Here is a 21336-nt window from a genome sequence, read left to right as displayed (position 1 = left end):
TAGATATCAAATTGCCGACAGTATTAAATATTTTTTTATATATGCTGATACCTAGACAGGCTTCCAAACCACCGACCACCAAATCATTGCATGCAATTATAGAATTTCTATGAATTCCCTACCATCTTTTTTTTTTCTAGAAAAAAGCTATCTACCCACTGCAACTCTTTCTAAAACGTAAAAATGAAAAAAATGACTGAACACATACCTTGAGGAATTCCTTGACAGTTTGTGCTTCCCTGAATTCGACATCTGTTGCAGCAGCAATTGCCAACAAGTTCTTGAATCCATTAATTATGCTATGTGGAGCAGAAGCTAATGTTGGGTAACTAATGGAAAGGCAAACTGCTGCTAAACGTGCCACACCCTACACAAAAAAAAAAAGCATGTACATTCAGAAACTGTCAGAAATACCATGAAAAATAAATATTGTAACACTTTAGATGCATTTAAAATTAAATATCCCAAATACAAATGCTCCAAGAATATTTGTAACAAAAATCAGACAATTCAGAACCCAGATTCATTAATCTTTTGAACTTGATGCATAAGCACAAGCTCCATTAGCTGCAGCCAACTATGTGTGTATCCAATGCCCACCCACTTCACTTGCGTGCAGCCAACTATCCCACATTTTTTAAACTGTATGCTCCATGACTTTCTAACATTTCTTTCCCAACAACATGTCTTTTTAAGTAACTCTTAATAACCACTATAATCACACAAATTCAAATTTGACCATCAAAATCCAAGATGAATACTGATAAAATTGACATATTTCTTATTAAAAATGTTTTGCATAAGTTTAAAATGTAAATCCTTCCAAGTTAATGTAAGAACTATATTCATAATGTAAATTAACGTTAAAATTAACTATACCTCCATGAATTTCACTCTTAAGTCCTCCGGTTTTATGTCCAAAATTGCTGGCTCGAAGATTGTACCAGAGTCATAAACCATTTGAACTAGAAGACCATACGAGAAGGGAGAGATATTCAACATGTTGAGAAGAGTAGCGTCACTTGCACCAACTTTGTCACCCTCTTTCAAGATATGTACGTCATTCTAAAACAAAAAAAACAAGAATTCTGTTAACTTTAAAATAAACAGTCCATAACAAAGACTTAAAACTCTCTGTTTCACCAACAAATATTAAAAATGCACTAACACGTTGTTTCTTACCACATGCTAACAACTGTGTTAACATTCTTTTGTGCATTTCAGTTCTACCAATGATTTCCAGATGGCTGTTAACATTTTGTTAATTATCGTTAAAATTGGGAATAGTATGAATCAGGGAGGCTGTGCCAGAACTAAAGCTTTTCTGATTGTTTTTCACACACTTTACATAAAATCTGTGCAATATTACGATTTCTTTGACAATTATTGTTGCTGAAGATGAACCATAATGGTGTTAAGGGAAATGAAGGATCCAATATTACTAATATAGAAGTCTTTGTTAGTGGAATTGATTAAAAAAAAAAAATAGTTGGAATGAAATTAAACAGATGGTGTGAAAACTAAAGCTAAGAATGACGAGTGGGTGTGGATTAGTAATGCATTCAATTGCTATGTGGAGGTTACAGCAAAAACTAAGTACAGTAGAACCTCTATTATCCGTGGTAATGAAGGGGTGGACTGAACGGTTAATAAAAAAAAATAGGATAATCCGTACCATAAAAGATTTTCATAAATAAATTGCATTATGTTCAGGCCTATAGTTTCGTAATTTCCTTCGTGGTGTTGTGTTTAACATGCTAGTTAGTGGATCAGAAGTTCACTAATTTAAGTCTGGTTTTATCATTGACAGGTTTTAAGGGCTGAGAACTCCTTGCGATGGTTGCCTGCTGAAAGATAGGAGCAGAGGCCTCGTGTTGTAGATTTACACACTCTTATTTCATACAATTTACCTTTTTTTTTTTTTATTAAATCGTGCACAGTTGTAACGCTAATCTCGTATTCTGATTCGATACGAGATAAAGTTTCTACTTTCCCAAATCTCTCAATTATTTGCTCTTTTTTATACCTAGCACAACACGTTTTCTTTCGACACCCATGGAAGATATTTTACATATGTTATACAGAACGGCCACTCGAACAGTAGAACAAGAACTGAATTATACACGGGTTTTGAAGTTCTTGGGGTCATTTCCTTGAAAGTGACTATTTTACAAGTTGGGAAAAACACCCCCTCCAACAAGTAGGCTAACTGTATAGGACTTCATATTCTGTCCTGTAATAAAAGACAGAGAGAAACAGTCGGATAATCTGCCAATCGGTTAATAGGGTGACGGATAATCGAGGTTCTACTGTAACAAAATACATTGCAGCCACTCTTCAATTGATGGAAATGTTATACATTTTCCTCTCATTCTCACTGTTGCATCAGACACTAATGTCATTAATACCTGTAGCATGGGAGAAGGCATTTTTTTTTTTATTGTTTATTCTAATCTTTCATGAATAATTTCGTCTGCTATTTCCAGACACTACTTTCCAGAGTCTATATCTCAGTTAAAATTCATCCTGAGGAAGTTTTTCGAAATCAATCATATACACCTGCCTCCCGACATTTAAAAGGTCAGACAGTAATTTTGCATCGACAGCATAATATAAACCAGCCACAGTTCTGGTTTTAACAGAGAATATTCTGTTAACTTAAACAGTTTAACAAATTGTTAAAGTTAACAGTTGCTCATGAAACAGTTTTTGGGTTAAATTTTTTGTTAAATCAGTATAACACTCTGTTAAGATTTAACATATGTTGATGCAACCAGCCTAAAAGTTACAATGCAGTTTACTGTTTCTGTACCACTCGAAAGTTTCATTGCTGGGTCACTTAAAAACTTTGAAAAGTGAATAAACTGGAAGAACTGTTAGGCTAAATTATCTTCCAGATTATAAGCATGTTACATTTAATGAAATTAAAATGCACAAAACTGATAGAGGTAGAAAGAGAAACTCTCAAAGTTTGGATTCAGTATATCACATGAGTTCAATGTAAGCCATCCTGGTAACTCAGCATATGGTACATCCAGTCTTTAGTGGGCATGGAAAGTAATAATACAAATCCATTTATTCTTAAAATATTAGTACCATTTAATTACTACAGATTTTTTTAACATTTTAATACTTTATTAGAATTAGTTTCATTATTACAATTTAAAACTCGGTTTCATTCTCGTACTACAATTTGCGCCACTTAAGTTCCATCGTAGTCTTTGCCCACAAGGATCTTCACTAGCTTGCTGCACTGTAAGTAGTAACCTACTAATATACTGTCAAACCATCGAATCGTAAGATATGCGAACTGAACCCTAATTCCTTCTCAGCCTCAGTAATTCATTTCTCTCCCTTCGTTCCTATCTCTCTCCCTTTCTCTCCCCCACTATTCACAATTTTAAGCCTTGTTGCGAGACAGTTTATTTCCACTTGCAGTCCAGTGTTGTCAACTCAACATGAATACTGTAGCACGGACTGGTAAAAAAAAAAAAAATTAAGTAATAGCATTTTTCGATGAAGAGAAACAAGCAGGTCAATATCCGTTTCCTATAAATCAGGCAACGAAAAGAGCAGCTGCGATCAAAGGTGAGGCTTATTTTATTTCAATTGATTATGTATTAAAACTACTTAACTAATACTAATATAACACAACATTTTTATGTAGTTTATATAGGCAGGTCAGAGCGCCTAATAAAGAAAATCAGGAGAGAGCAAGTCTGTGCAGGAGATGTATAGCTAGAATCACCAGGGAAGAACAGACCAAGGGAACCTTTAATTCTTGCAGATGATATAGACCAATGTATTTTAAGAAGAAAGATACAAGAAAGAAGTTCCGACATTGAAGAAATTATTGAAGGTTGCGAGAGAAGCAATAAATTTCCAAGGTGGGAGAGAAACTTTATGGATTAATAGAAGAGGAAGTAGCTAGATTTGTTATCAATTTGGGTGAAGACAGCAGCAGCAATAGTAGTGACTCAGATGCATATATGTAATTTCATGCATAATACAAGTCTTGGTCTTTTGTAAATATGTAAATTATTTTCATAAGCATAAATTAGAACGCCTGCACATTATCAGTAACCTATGTTATGTTATATAGTATGTAAATAAGATCGTAGCATGTAGTAACTTCGCCATAACCAGTCCCTAACCCGGATGAAAAAGAAAGAGGGTACATGACTGCGTTCTTTCATTCCTACAATTTTATTAGGACCTCAAGATCACGTTCCAAACCTAACAAAGTAAGATAATGAGGTGAAAGAGAAGTATTTATGATGAAAACATTTCTCTTTAAAAATGAAACAGATACCCTTCACGTAGTTTCCATTTAACCAACAAATATCCAATGTGATCATATGATTATCTCCAAATAATCATAGAAGTCAATCAGCGTCATTAAACCTACTTAAATTAAATTATGAATAAGTAATAATTAACCTTACATTATTAATAAACAATATTCAAGAGACATGACACTGACGGAAGTTTGGCAACCTCCAAATTCGGCAAGGTTCGTGGTCTGCTGTCTGGCGTAGTGGGAGGAAAGCCGGTGTAATGGAGCGAGTAGAGTCGTTAACTTTTCCAAGAACGACGACAGTGCTGAAGGTGCACAGATCCGATGGTCTGACAATACATTTTACATTGTTTTGTTTGTTGAGTCAATTTCCCAAAGTCAGGTCTGAACCTCGTAAGTGATGCTATCTAATCGTCGTATGTTGCATATTCTATTCTGTGCATAATGTAGTTGGCATTTATCGACTTTTGGTTTAAATGATTGATAGTGAATATAGTGTTTTGCAAAAGATCACAGTTTTCACACTGCCTTGTAACTCCAGTAATAATAAACTTTAGCTAAAACTAATTTCACAGGGATATGCGTAACACTGACATGTAACCACCAAAAACTCAAATTTGAAAATTTTGGTATTTAGCAACTTTGGGGGAGGGAGGCGCTCAATTTTTCGTATTTCAATAACAGCATCCATTTCTAGTTCATATTCAATAGGAGACTGATGAACTATTACCTGAAATGTATTATATTTATAAGTGATAAATGACTTTCAGCCTTTTGTATTAATATATTCTATATCAAGGGCATCATACCAGGTCGTATCAACAAATGCAGCATTATTGATATATTTTTAATGAAAGCTATTTATGTTTGAAAACAATTGTTTGAGAATTAAATGGACATGAGAAGAATTAAAGAAAAGACCCTGTTAAGTGAGAAATCTAGGAAAAATTATTCTATATTTAAATGGCTCTAATGTAAAGCTGAAGTTTTGTTGATACACCCTTCTGGCATGATGCCCTCGATATATTCATTCCAAGTAAGCTTAGTAACAAAAATCACAAGTATTTTACTGAATTCTTAACTGATAATACAGTAACATCAAAAACTTTTTCCTTACATTTTTATTGTACTTTGTTTTTTTGACTATATCATGCAGGATCTGCTTAATGGTAAGTTTTAGTTGCCTTGGTAATATTGTGACAGAGCTGGGATACGATCTCACGACCGGCAGAAGGATTACAAGGTCGGCCGTGGTTCTGCGCAAGTGCGCGCATCTGCTTCCTGTGGCATAGAAAGGAGGGGGGAGAGAGCGACCGCGGCAGAGAGGGGAGATATCCAGATTATTTGAGAATGCCATCCTGACATCCGTGGAAATCTTCTAGGCATCTGTCGATTGTTCGGGAGATCGTACTCTCCAGAAACTATGGTTTGGTTATAAAAAGAAGAGACGCGAGTGAACAGTAGTGGTGTTGTTATAGTCAGTGGACAGCAAGCCAGCCAGTCTTGTGTAGCAGTGAAGCCAGCTTTGAGACCGAAGTTCGACTTGAGTTGTGTCCGTAACTGTAGAGCCGAAAGTCCTGAGTTTGAGTGCAGTGGACCACAGTTGGGGGACCTGAGTTCAAAGTTCAGCGGATTGTCTCTGAAGGTCTGTGGTTCGAGATACCATGAACTCGAGTGACTGAGCTAGAAGAACTAACCAAGGCAAACGAACTGTGAACTGAGAACTGGCAGTTCTGATTTGTAAATAGTGCTTTGTGAACATTAGTTAAAATTAGCAGTACACTGTTGTTCTCAATAATTCAAGTGAATTGTCATTGTCGTCTGTGGAGTGCAATAACGAATACTGTGTTACTGTGTGGAGTGGAAATCCCATTGTTGACGGGAGAAGAATTAAATAGTAGAAAGTGAAGAGTTATTGTTGTAAGAATAAAACTACATTATTGTTTTGAATTTTGAAGTCACAATATTTTACACTGCATAGGTACAATCAGGACACAGTTAAAAATGCAAGGAAAAAGTTTTTGAAGTCACTTTAGTTTTCCATCAAAACGTAGCTCCATTCACAATAACTTTTTTCTTAATGAAAAATATTGGTAGTTATATTTGGTAATGTTAACTGCCATTAAGTTTTCTACAGACCAGTTACGTAATTTTTAAAGGAATTTTCCACTACTGTTTTAAGTTCAATGTTGTTATTTCTTGGCTTGGAGATCCACATTACTAAATAATTTGCAAAAAAGAACACACTTTACTCCAGATTTTTTTGTTTGTGGCAGGTCATTGATGTAGATATTAAAATATTAAAAAACTGTTCTACTAAGAACAGCATCTTATGATAATCTTCGGTGAATCTCTGTATTTGGAAAAAATTCTATCATATCTGGTTGCAAACACAGGTTGAATTAGGTAAATGGTAGACTAGGGAAACATAACCTCGTATACCAAATCATATAAATGATTTAATAATTTTGGTATACAAATAAAATTTCTTAACTGAAAAGAATATGAAGAATGACAGTTGTAGTGCACAATAAATTCTGTTTTGGTATATATTTACAATCTGTTGGATAATATGACGAACACACATTGAATATAAATAAAGTACATCAACAGTTTTCCAGACATGAACAGATAACACCTGCTGAAATGTATATTTCCGTGATATTGTCGAAAATAATTTTTTACTTGATCACAATACTTCTGAGTCTACGAGAAAATAAATAAGAAAACACATTGGCAAAAGTTTGAATGCACTTGTTTCACGAACACACTGCTCAGACTGCATAAGCATGCATATTTCAACACAACTACTGCCACACTAGTGGGTTCTGCCATTGCTGGCTCTAGTGGGTAACTCAGTAGCTTTAGCATGAGAAATGTCATCACAGCAGTAAAATGTTATCCAATAAATGACAATGTATGAAATACAATAAAGCTTTCAATAATTATTAAATTCTGAATGTATTTATTACTGATGTTAGTAGATTCAAAATCTTACATTTCAAAATGAAAAATATGGTAAACACGCATGAAAAAAAATATACGAAATTTAAGAAAATTACTTACGATAATTTCAATTGTTCCCTTGGAGATTTTCGTGGGAATGGACAGAGCTTGGAAGAATGATGTCTTCTCAGGGCCTAGACCTGTGTTCTGAGCTGGAATGATAACTGGGCATGGGGCAATAGCACCATTACGAGCAGGAGCACGCACTTTGTTCTCCAGGAGCTTATCTCGCACTTCCACAAGATCTCCACGTGTGAACACAAAACCAACATTTCCACGCACATGTGGGAGAATCCTGTTAACAAAGGACATTATCAAAATAAACATGAAGTATAACATGAAGGAAGAACCATTATAATTTCAAACTATACTACACTTATAACATAGCAATTTTTTTAAATAGCCACCCACAAGTTCCCGGAATTATCCACAATAATCACAATGTAACTATTTCTTCAAAATGCCTGTTAGTTGGTAATTTGCTATAAATGCAAAACATACTAAAATTTAAGATATTAGAATTAATTTCTGCTCTTCACAAGGGTTTCAGAATATATCTTATCCCTGGAATGAGAAATCTAATGTATGTTGTGTCGTTTTTCCGTTTCCAGCATACATTGAATCCTTAGTAACACATCTCCATTTCCTTGGGGGGGGGGGGGGGGGAACAGCACCTTCTAGAAGTATCTGAAGGTAGTTCTGCCCAATACTATTATACCAGATCTAAAATGGTTGATATTCTGTACCTCAAATTCAAGATTTTGCAATTAAGTTCTTGTCCTAGAGAATGCCTCAATTGCATTTGCTCAAGTTCATTGTTCTAGATAATTATCGAAAGAAATTAAGAATACCTTGAAAAACACCAGAATTTGAAGTAAAATAGCAAAGAGAATCAATATGTTATAACAGTCCCTGCAAGTATCTCTCTTTTAAAGAATACAGAGCAACAAACTGTATCCAGAGACTTACTATTTCCATACCAGAAGTAGGCCTACATTTCTGTATCATTCCAAAACAAAATAAAACTCCACGTAAAAGCAATGGAAAACATACCAAACCAGTATGTCAATGATAAGGCTTAAATGAAACCTATTTTACTGAAGATCTCTTAAATAAAATCGATATGCAAAATGTAAATATCTCTATATTTATTACTTATGTATAGCTGACGTTGCTGTTTATTTAACAAGACAAGTTTTGAATATTTCCAACACAAATTAGCTCAAATGGAGATTATGAAAAAATTAATCCGATATGATATACAGGGCGGACCGCTCAAATGTACCTAATTTCAATTGTGACTGGTGAACAGTTGAAGATAGAAACTTACAGTAACGTTTATATGAAAGGAAAATTCAGATCCTGTCAGTAGATGGTGCGCAAGACACAGTTTCTTTTCGTAGGTTGTATAGATTGTCAAAATGGCGACACCGCAGATGAAAGCACTAACTGTTTTGTGGTATGTGGAGTTTAAATCAACTTTAGAGTTCAAAGGGAGTATCGGCGAGTGTTTAACCATGATGCTCCAACTGCTAAATGCATTAAGAAGTGGCACGATACATTTTTAACTACAGGATCGGTGTTAAGAAGTATGATGGTGGTCATAGAACACCTGATAAAATGGTTCCAAATGTTCAAGCCACATATGAGCGAAGCCCGTGGAAATCATTAAGAAGAGCTTCGCAGGAACACAAGTACCAAAATCAACATTGCAACGAACTGTCCACAAATGTCTCAAACTCTACACATACATACAAAGTGCAGTTGATTCAACGTCTGGAGCCAGATGACAAACCCAAATGAGTGGAATTCGCCAATACAATTCTAGACCATATCGGTGCTGATCCTGATTTTATGTCCAAGATTTAATACCACTCGATTTCTTTCTCTGGGGCTACATCAAAGATAAAGTGTACGCCACCCCAGTCAGAGACCTTCGTGATCTTCGGGAGTGCATCATAGAGGCTATTGAGAGCATTCCAGAAGACATGCTCCAACGTGCTTAGCAAGAAATCATTCATTGCCTCGATATCGTCACAGTGACAGCTGTAGCTCACATAGAGATATGGTGATGTGCATATCGAAATTTGTCGAGTTTTCCTTTCATATAAATGTTACTGTAGGTTTCCATTTTCAAACATTTACCAGTCACATACAATTGAAATCAGGTACATTCGAGCAGTCCACTCTGTACATGATATAGAACATAAAACATCTACTAACAACATCGAAAACATCGAAATCTTTAATTTTTCTTTCAAATGAAGATTAATAAAATACGTCCAAGTTTACAATATATGCTTTGTCACGTAGAAAACATGGTAACATGAATTTCAAATGATGTTCACTTTGTGAACACACAATAGAAAATCCAATGTAATAAAATGTTGCTACAATTAAGAAATAAATTAAGATTAAGTAAGGATGAGTTACGGTAATACAGCATAGAGAAAGAACAGAACATTCACGAACAATCATATCATTATAAAAGACACCAGCTAGGAGAATTCTGCAATGGGGTAATCATTCTTGGTAGAATGCAGAGATAACTCTAAGTTTGCATACACAGGAACATGATATCCAATGCAAACTGTGATATCTTGTGAGATTCTGCCTATTAACAGATTTAAGTGACAACAATAATGCCATTATTGAATTCTGAAGTTGCCTTTAAGCATAATGTCGTCATTCCTGCAATAACTCCTATGTGACATATTTATCGATTTTCAAATTTTTGCTCTATTAAGTAACTTAAATAGTGATACAGAAAACAATTAAATCTTCTATATGTAATCATATTTCTTTCTTTCGAAAATGTAACCTACTTGTCTGTGGTGTAATAAAATGTAAGAATACACAATTTCCTCTGTACCACTGCCATAGAATGAATAAATGTGTTTTTTTTTTCCTACTGAAAAATTTTATATTTTACACATAAGAGTTATTGCAGGAATGACGATGATAAGTAAAGATACAGTAAAACAACTCGAAATGTATTCAATTAATTATTTAATTAAGATCCAGTATGGTTCAAATGAAGTTTAATACACACTTCAAGTTTACATTTGCTTTGCCACAGAATTTAAAATTGTGATTATTTTGTATGATACCACAAGAGACACATAAATGCAGTGTAACAAAATATTGCTGCACTTAAAAAAAAAAAAGTGAGGAGAGGTAGGAAGGGAAAGGTGAAGGAAGAGAAAGGGAAGACAAGAAAACAAAATATTCACAAATAATTTTGTCATATAAAAATTATTACTGTACACTAGTCAGAAAAACAGTACCTGGAATAGAGTTATTCCCACTATAGTGCAAAGGCAGGCTAAAGCTATATACAATGCAAGCTGTGATCTCTTTTGTGAATGCCTGTTAGCTGATTCTGGTGATAACCATTTTGGTGATGCCATTATCAAAATTTTCAAGTTGTCTAAGCTTTAAGCACAGATTCAGTACAAGTTATTTATCTCATCAGTAACTACAAATTCCATTCCGATTTTCTCAAGATTGTACAAATATTATCGAGGTATTTATAGAAATTTTCTGGAATTTAGTGACCCACAGGCATTGAAAATTATGTTCATAATTCAAGAGTTTTGTAAAATTTGTAAATATTGCATTTATATAATTTTTATATATGTAAACGAGATACATATTTTAACCTTTAAAATGAGCTAAAGATTTTATGTCTCTGTCAGCCAATACCAGAAATATTCACTTACAATATGCACAATATACACTCTTAGGAACTTCATACATTCTATACATCAAAATAAGCAAAATAGAAATTTAAAAAAATTATTTCATTTTTTCGTTCATATGTAAATTTTGTTTCAATGAAGTCTGAGACTGAAAGCCAATTTTTCTTTAAATTCATATGATTTGACATGAAATGACTTAGGTTTTCTCTTGTTACTTTCTTAATTACATATAAATTTGTACATTTTGATGGGCTTTCAAGTCCACCTATGAGACTCAGGACCATCAAAACATTTTTTTCTCCTCTTTATTGCTGACCTCCAGGGCCACACAAGCACAAGGAAGTGGATGAAAAGAGGTTAAGTACTTAAAATATACCCAATGTAATTAATTAGTGTATAAACACAATGAAAAATTTCACACAAAACTGAACACTAATCAGTAATTAAAGTATATACATACATACATACATGCACGCACACACACCCACACACGTGCAAAAAAAAAAAAAACAATGAATGACATTGCATGTGTGTATACCTTTTGTTTTACAGGGTTGCCACCCATCCAGATTTTGTTGGGGCAATCCCGATTTCAGAGAAAATGTCCTGCATTCCGATATGGCTTTGTCAGGACGGTAAAATGTCACTACTTTTTTTAATGATTAATTTTATCAATATTTTGCTCAAATACAGTAATTATTATTTCTGCAGTGCTTGGTAAAGTGGCATAAGTCAGTTTTCACAAACTTTTTATTAACTTATTAACAACTTACGGAACATCTGCTCACTTGGGAAAAGAGACATAAGTATTTCTCCCATTACAATAATTCATACAGGAGAAAATCAAATCGACATAAACCAGTGTGAAGACAGTTTTTTTTCCTTCCCCTATAAAATTAACATTTTTGACTTGTGCCACTTTTCCCGAGCACTACAGATTTTAAGAAGTAGGAATCACATTCTTTTGAATGGATTTGACAACACAGCACTTATATTGCAACAGCTTTTTAGCAATATTGAAAATTGAAATGAGTATCATTGTTGGTTTGATAGTTGCTCAGTGTAATCGATAAGTAACAATCCATATTTAGATTTATAGTAGACCTACAATGTTTCATTCATTCATCTAAACCATTTATTTGTCAACAGAAGACAAGTGGTAACCTCATCACCTCAAATGCCACCTAATCCCCATTTCAGTTTGGTTGATAGGCCTTCTCCTCTACTATCAATGAAGGGGAAAATGTTACTGTCAATCTTACTAATGTTCGACTACTTGACTTGCAACATAGTGAAAAATTTTATTATCGAACGTCTATACTTGGTATTTGTATTTCATTTATTGCTGTTTATATCAACTGACACATTAAAACGCGACAGAGCAGAAGATAAATGTTTTCTCCACTGCTAGTTGCTACTCTACAGTATATACAAAGGGACAATCTACACTGTGTTACCAGTCTAGTATATACAGTCACAAAGCTTGGGATGATTTTTTGCATTTCTCGCGATAGTTGCTAGCCGCCTACAGCGCTGTGAGTACTAGGAACAATAGACTGTGCCACTACCATCGTGACCTAATACAGGGAGTAGGACATACCATGTGACTCGCTTAACCCAATCACGAAGGGCACCATTTGAATCATATAAATTAATTGAAATGCATAAAGAGTAACATATATTTCTCTAGAATGTAGTGTAATTGCATTAATAAAATTTAAAACAATGATTATGAGACACTTCAGACATAATTCACTTGCGAATTAAGTTGTAATATTATTTTTGATGTGAAAATTACGTTGTTCGTATGTGTAATACCTGCCTTTATTTTAATTAAACATTACGAAATTTTTGTACATTCATTTATGCACGATTCAATAATTTTCAGTTGCACCATACGGATATTTAGATATGTTGAAAATATAGGTTATGTTTACTGTACCAGTTGTACCTTTCTGTCTAATTCTAGTGGTCTCCAATGCCCTGCCATTACATATGTATGTTATGTCATATGGAAATATTTATCTGCATTTTAATACTACAATCGAGTACTGAAGTACTGTATTTATCTACTACCTAACAGACGAAGTAACACAATTGTACATACACTAATTTCATAGGGGAACCTCAAAATAGCTTCAATTCTAAACTTAAAATGTTGATGCGAACAGATTACGGTTAACATGTAAAATTCTCTTCACATTAAAATAACACAGTTTTGTAATTCTTTCTGCAACATAATATGAAAAAAGAAGTAAACGGAACTTATGGACACATTATACTAAATAAAACTTAGCAATGATATGCAATAAAGTTGTAATATTTCACTGAGCTCCATACACTGAAACAGAAAACCTGAACATATATTGTGGCCTGGTCTAGCTCGAAAAGGCATTGACTGTGCCGTATTTGGCATTGTTGTGAAAAGTTGTGTAAACTGTAAAATGTTTTTTATCGGTTGTAATAACTGTAAATGGCTAAAAATACAATAATTTGAGACGTTTGTAGCACTATAACTTGTAAGAAAAAGAGGTCAGAGCCTTCTTCCGAAAGATCCAGGAAGGTGAGTTTATGAAATATAAAATATACTTATGAAAATTATATATATATATATATATATATATATATATATATATATATATATATATATATTACACATACACACACCTTATTTCATATTTCAATAATGGAAGGTTTAATTTTTTCAAAAGAACACTATATCAAAAGTAGAATACATTTTATCATCTGCTAGGATATATAACTACAACGTCTTTGGCTAGGGAAAGGGTCTGTGATGAGGCGATAGTAGCGAACCTGGTGGTTAGCAACTATCTATGGATGTATATTTAGTAAGTATTAAGCTTCGTGACTGTATATACTGGATTGTGGTGTTACTCCCTCTGACTTCGTAACACAAACTAACATTTCTTAATTTAATTATTAGTTGAAAATATTGTAAGAACGACACTAAATATACTCAAACATATAATTGTTAAACATCTGTGCCATTGTATTTTATATTCATTTATATACTTTAATATTTCAATTTCTTATAACTTAGGGAGTGCAGATATAAGAGGTAACAGCTATTGCTCTGTTACTGACGGACTAAGGGCAAGTAGAAGGGGAAAGAAATTCCTTACATCCTCTCAACCTGTATGAAATGTCGTTTAGTATGTAACTAATGTCTTCAATATTTAGCCAATTTAAATAGAGAATGGATGACAGTGAAAATGAAAGGGGGGGGGGGAGGGAGCAAATATGCAGAAACAGCAACATCAGTAACAAAAACATAAATGTACTGTAGGCAACAATAAAATATTAATATACAACACAGAATAATGCACAAATTGATTAATAGTTATTTACGGTGCAAGTTCGTAAACATTCTCTGTTCAGCACGAGTGTTATGTTTGTGAAACAAGGCAACAAACACACGAGGGCCAAAAAGATAACTTTACAAATGTGCATCATACAATGTTTTTTCTCAAACAGCACAAATTTATATTAAATAAATATTTGAAGTTGGAGAAGTTATAAGATCACGATTTCATGGCCGTCTAAACTCAGAACCATTAAGAAATAAGTATCCATGAAATTAAAGCCTGTTTTATTCATGATCATGATTTCATGGCGTCTAAATTGGCTATATAATCAACAAAACAGTTGGGAAAAGTTGAATGCTAAATCTTGTTACAATGAGTACTAGTACAGGTGTAACTTCTGAATACAGGTTAAAATGTAAATATGAATGTTAAATTGGTCACTTATTTATGTTATGTGTAATATTTATGTCCTGAAAGACTGAGGCAATGCATGAAGTGATTACTTACTTTTTTACACACTAGTGTTTTAAAGGCTCAATTTACACACTGATAACGGTGAGTAAAATGCAACTTCACACATTATCGTAGAAAAAATAAATCACTAATTTGTAGGTTACAAAGCATACATCCAAAAAAGACCAATAATTGTATATTCCCCTCCCTACTTTATTGGGAAGCAAGAAGCAAAATGGGTTAAATGATCCCAAATTGCGGCCATTAGAGAGCAACAACAATTGCATGAACTGTCCCTACTTTTTACTTTCCCTTCTAAAAAGACTAGCAGGAAAGAAAAGGAGATGCTCTAGGAATACTTTGAACACTACATACAAAATGTTTATACAGCCAGTGCTGACATACTGCGGAGAAATTTTAATTACTTCACCTTTCATAAACGAAACAGAATATGTTCAAAACCAAGCTCTCAGACTCATTACTGGTGGAATCAAAACAACTCCAATAGATTCTATGAGATTCCTCACTAATATTAACAGTATCAAAATGACAATAGAAGAAAAAGCACTGATTCAATATGAAAAACTTATCAGATTACCAGGAAACAATTGGCATTCATACAGTCCTTTCTGTAGATTGAAAACTCGAAAAAGTTTCATATCCATTGTTCAAGAATTAAAACAGAAAATCAATATCCCGAATTTAAAAGAAAACCTACAAATTAAACCAAACCCTTTAACTTTATTAAATATAGAATATAATCTAAATTTAACAGAAGAAATACTAAAATCAGAAGTAAACACTGAAATACTAAAACAATTGTCTTTAGAGACAGTTAATATTAGGTACCCTCCACAAAACTGGCTTCATTTATACACTGACGGATCCTTAATCTCCAGAGAACAAGATGCCGGTGCAAGTGTTACGTGCTGTCTCTTCTCACTTTATAGATCTCTTGGGTATGGAACAAGTTTTGATGGAGAAATCATTGCAATAAGTGAAAGTCTCAGGAATCTTCTATGCCACATCAATAAATTTAAAAATGCAGTTATATTGTCAGACTCCAAAGCAGCTATTCTATCAATAGTCTCTAAACACACACCTTCATCTCAAATAACAGAAATAACTAAAATGCTCTCTCAATTAATATCACTCAATAAAAGAATTGTATTCCAATGGATAGGGCAGCACTGCTACTTACAGACCTGTTACTAAATCTACGTATTACTCTGTGAAAAGATTTATTAAATCTACATACTTAGACTTCAACAAACAAAATTTGATAACACAATCCCAAGGGAAAAAATGGAACTCTCTGCATCAAAATCCACAGTTAATTCCCGATTTACCACGAAAATCGTCTGTAGCTGCATTTAGATTGGCAACAGGCCATGATTGTTTGGCCAAACACCTGCATAGAATTGGAATATATCAGTCCCCTAACTGCCCATTGTGCAACTCAAACCAAGAAATGGATTCGGAACACCGCAAAATCTGTGCTTCAGTGGCTGGCCATGATAATATCTTTGAAAAATATTGGAGTGCAAGAGGTCAAATGACTTTATTGTCAAATGCCTGGCATTAGAAAACAACAACAACTTTTGAAAAGTGGCAATCCTAATTGTTTACATTTACTCTATATCAATGTGCTGCCATGGTTGTACAAATCATGGACCGCATAGAGTACACAGTGAACAAATTATGGATGCCACATAAAGCTAGTTGTGTAGTGATGGCCAGACAATGCTTTTCGATTTGCTCCTGTTTACTGTTATTTACACTTTTTTTTTTGGCAACACCCGTATGTAAGTATATATGTATAGAGAGAGAGAGAGAGAGAGAGAGAGAGAGAGAGACACAGTGTATGTTAATAATGGAATATATTAGTTTCACGAAAAAAAAAAAAAAAAGTTATATACTAAAGATGCTGCAAATAATCCATTTCGTATTAGTAATAGTACTATTTAAAAAAAACAGTGCTTTTTACCTTGGGGTCCCATTTGTCCTATTTTACCTGGGAGAGTCCTGTTTTTTTTTTACAAAAAGTCCCACCATCCCAAAAACATTTTTCGGGATGGAAAAATGTCCTGCTTTTTCTCGATCTCAAAAAAGGGCTTTACTTGTGAGTATCCTACCTAATACTAGAGACAGACTATAGCATTCAATCGCGATTATCTCTGAATATCATCATATTATCAATTCTTCATACAAATATCGATATGACAATGTTAGCATCCCAACCAATGTTCTAGTATCCATGATGTAGTATCTACTGTTTGGTTGTGATCAGATCATCGTAATATTTCCTGTTCCCATTGTGTATGGCTGTGGTTTATGTTCTAATCAGTTCTTCTAACGACAGTGGTTTTGATTTGTGACGAAAAATTTCTTTATTCATCATCATGCTGAAGCATAAGTGTTCTATGAATGATAATATAAGAGAATTTTCATTTATTAAAGGACACAGGGAAAATGTTGAATGCCACTTGTGTAATCATAATTGTGCACTAGACACGGTGGAAGATCAGACATCACAAACCACGTGAAAACAAAAAAGCATAGACTTGTTGTTGAGAGTAGAATGTCAAAAAACCGTATTAAAGATTATGTACAATCTTAGATGAAAGTTTTGTCACACAGATACTTTATAAGGCCCAGAAAGGAGGCAGTGCATATGATTAGACATAAACGAAATAAAACTAATTTTATTACCTCAACTAGTCGCTCTCTTGTGAACCAGGTCGCTTGTCCTCTGATCACGTGCACTGTGTCTTTTCTGGGACTTACTTTAACCTTCCACACTGCAGTGCATAACAACAGTTTCAAGTCTATGGACTACATCACAGCTATCATGAAAAACTTTTCAATCAGAAATTCATGTGTTCACAAACTAAATGTAAATCAATTGATGACAGATTTTTGTGACAACCTCGATGTGAAATTAATTCTAAAATAGATATTATCCTAAAAAAGGCGCGATGTTGAAAGTTTTGGAGTTGGTAAGTGTAAGTGGACAAACCACAAAAGTGCTATTTTCTTATATGTTGGAGGTTTTAAAAAAGTTTGAACTTGAGGAAAAAGTTAGTTATATATAATAAAAGTAATATAATACAGTTATATGAACACTAACTTATGTAATTTAATTGAGGAAAAAGTTATCACCATGTCAGCTGACAATACAAACACAAATTTCGGTGGGAAGAAGAGAAAAGGGAAAAATAATTTCTATTACAAGTTGCAAGAGAAAACAACAAATGATTTGATTGATATTGGGTGCCCAGCACACGTAGTACACAATGCTGTTCAAAGTGGTGCAGTCTACTTATCGATATCCAGTTAATCATAAACAAAATAGGATCAACACTTTCACATATGTTCTATGAGATTTGAAACACTGAAATCTTTTTGTGAACTTACAAAAACAGAATATAAAAAAGTTTTAGGACGCAGCAAGACAAGACGGTTGTCTTTTTTGCCAACAATTCAGAGAATATTGCAGATATATTTCCTGCATTAAAATCTTATTTCTTTTCCTTTGAAAATTGTTCTGTCACCTTTAGAAAGTTCTTTGAAAATCCACTTTCTCTTATTCTTCTGAATTTCGTTGCCAGCCAGCTAAAATTGTTTTCCAACACCATCACATGCATTGAAAAACAAGAAATTACAATTACAGAAGTTAAAAGTGAAATTAACAATTTGTTGGACAAATTAAATTTTAGAAAAGCTGAATGGTTTTTCACAACATTTATGAGAGATCAGCTGAAGGAATTAGAAAATTAAGGACTAATTTCAACTCAAGACTTCAACAGTTATGCTGAAGACTTCTATGACATTGCATTCAATACCTTTAAGAGTGGTGTATGCCATTTCTGACGCCTCTGAAGTCAATGAATTGGATTAATCTAAACAGAGAATTAAGTTGGAAGAATACACAACTCACAGCAGTAAAAGATCTGCCCCTGGACAGATGAATGAACGAATGAATGAAATCTGAAGATTGGAATACCAGAAATCAAACTGTAAGTGAAAAGTGGTTGAAATGTTTGAATATTTTAAGAAGGAAGACGTGTTATGAATATTCCGACAGGTTCTAAAGTGGTACATGACTTGAAAACACTGGGGATGTGAGAAATGAAATTTTTTTTAAAAGATGTAGGATCACTGTCAAAATAGCACAGCTATAGAATTACTTTTTTAATTATGGTCATTACTGTTGGAGTGACCTTCATATACTCTGCAAACATGCAACAATGTAACAACAATGGTTTCATTTTCTACCCACGCATTACAAGAACTCAAGAGCGGAACATAATCGAATTTTTAAAACATGTACAAAATTATTATAGTTTTCAGTATCATTAAGCAAAATAAAACTGCATTCTTAATAAATCTGAGTTATAGGGCAATATCTGTAGAAGAAAAATGAAAAGTGCCATGCAAACTACACAATTCTCTCTCATATATTCATACAACATGATGTTTCATGAACATTTATATCTTATGAATTATATGAAAGCACAGGAGAGGTACACCTGATGATTTGGTATGCTACCTTGGTAGGTGAGGCAATATTCACTTACTTCTCTAGAGCAGGATTCCGTTCTAGATGACCCCGGATTGCCTTTCTCATCATGGTATTCTTTCCCATTAACACCACAGCTGTACCTCTCAGACTCATGCGGATCTGTTGCATCTGTTTCGAGCCAACATTGTCTGCACCAACAATAAAACATTTTGGATAGTCGTCCAGAAGTTGCTGCAAAAAAAAAAATAATAATTCACAAGCAATGACTTTGAAGTTGTAATATTGCATACACTTGTCAAAAATACTAATATTTAAATCAATCTGTAACAATCAGTTACATGAATTTTGTAGGATGTTCATAATGCACACCAACACTCACAATCTGACAACTAAATTATCTTCCTCCTTGTTTCCCAATATTTGGGTGATAAGACCCACAAAATTATCGAAGATATTAGCAATTTACCAAATGCTCATAACTAGACATCACAAGTCTCGGTATTCTAAATGTAGTTAAATGAGTCACATATAAGTTACTATAATATGAATCCTAAAACATTGTTCTTTGGGGGATCATTGCAGTAGCAACAGAACTGTATCTGACTTGTTCAGTTACTGTCGTGAGATTATGATTCCTAAAAACAGAAGTGCAATGTAAGTGGAAAAAACTGGTGGTCCCAGCTATGTTGTCCAGATCGACAAGTAAAGCATTTGATCGAAGCAAATCATAGCAGCCACATCATGGGAAAAAACTAGATTCTCACAATGACCGAAGTGGCAAAAAGGAGATGCAAATAATGATCTTAACAACAGAAATGTGAACATATTGCTCAATTTCGTTGATAAATACATTTAGTTCGACCAGCACAATACACTCAAATTGCCAGAGAGAATATAATAAGTTACTGGATGGTGGTTTTTCATCATTCAACAAAACAAAATTATGTTCACATTTGTGGGCATCAGAACTGTAAAAATTGGTCAGCATATCCATTTCAAGATCAATTTGAAGATATTAGGCATATTTATTCTCTAGTGTAACATTATATTGTGTTTTAATGAAGTTAGTGTTACGTTAACAAACAGCAATACTTACAACCAACTTCGTAAAATAATTCGACTTCCAAGCTGCTTTGTCCTCCCTACCCATCTTGTGTATGTAGGGACTTCTCGGTTGAGATATTTAAGGACTGTAAGAAAAACATTTAATAAAATTATTTAAAATGTAATTTGAGCTTACTCTAGCACAGTAGTTCCCAATCTGTGGTCTGCGGAATCAAGGTATGTTATCAAACAGAATTTTATTTAAGCTTAATTAACTTCATGTTCTGTGACTTTATCACTTTGTTAAAATTTCTTGGTGACAAATAATACCCATAGTTTGCCAGTCAAAAAAACACAATTATCTTACAATCGAGCTTAAAAATCATACTCCTTACAATGTCCCTGTTACAATCTCAATTGCATGCACCACTTATATATCTAGATGTTTCCTGAATTGGAATGCAACACTTAATGCTGTACATTAGCATACTTGTGCAAGAGTAGGCTACATTTTTCTGTTCTGGTCTTCTTGAGAAACAAGCACTGAAGTAAGTTTAATGTTGAGATAGACTTGTGATGTAAATTATCTACAATCCCACTGATAACCTTATGGTACGAGTCTAAAAACTGCTTTCATTTTTCACAGCAAAAACTTGATATAACGTAAAATAACATTATGTATTTTCAGATTACATACATTCAAAAGCTAAAAATTAAAGTTCAATATTGCTGCCAATTTATTAAGGATGTTTAATTCACCCATTATACTGTATAAATGTTTACCGGTAATGAGTCGAAAAATGATTAACAGCCTAAATTATACAAAACATTTTAAGGGTATGCCAAAATGAAATATGAGCTTCATGGGGTCCGTGACACTCAAAAGTTCGGAAAACACTACTCTAGCATGGTGAAACTAGCATTGTGTGAGTTTTGGTGATTTCGTAAGTGAAAATGGTTAAATTTGTATTATTATTATTATTA

General features: G+C 33.7%; 1 protein-coding gene across 1 annotated transcript in view; it reads right to left on the bottom strand.

Annotated features, from left to right (window-relative positions):
• Positions 1 to 21336, bottom strand: part of RpLP0 (ribosomal protein LP0) — a 36340-nt gene that overhangs the window by 8769 nt on the left and 6235 nt on the right. Inside the window, exons 2-6 of the mRNA XM_069833238.1 lie at positions 20405 to 20498; positions 19364 to 19539; positions 7364 to 7598; positions 880 to 1065; positions 209 to 367 (exon numbers count right to left, since the gene is read on the bottom strand). Of these exons, the coding sequence (XP_069689339.1) occupies positions 209 to 367; positions 880 to 1065; positions 7364 to 7598; positions 19364 to 19539; positions 20405 to 20458 (810 nt within the window). The 5' untranslated portion in view covers positions 20459 to 20498. The remainder of the gene's footprint in view (positions 1 to 208; positions 368 to 879; positions 1066 to 7363; positions 7599 to 19363; positions 19540 to 20404; positions 20499 to 21336) is intronic.

The sequence above is a fragment of the Periplaneta americana genome, chromosome 8 (genome assembly GCF_040183065.1).
Source record: "Periplaneta americana isolate PAMFEO1 chromosome 8, P.americana_PAMFEO1_priV1, whole genome shotgun sequence".
Taxonomy (NCBI): Eukaryota; Metazoa; Arthropoda; class Insecta; order Blattodea; family Blattidae; genus Periplaneta; species Periplaneta americana.
Note: the sequence above shows the minus strand (reverse complement) of the source record. Positions and strands in the feature narration are given on the sequence as shown.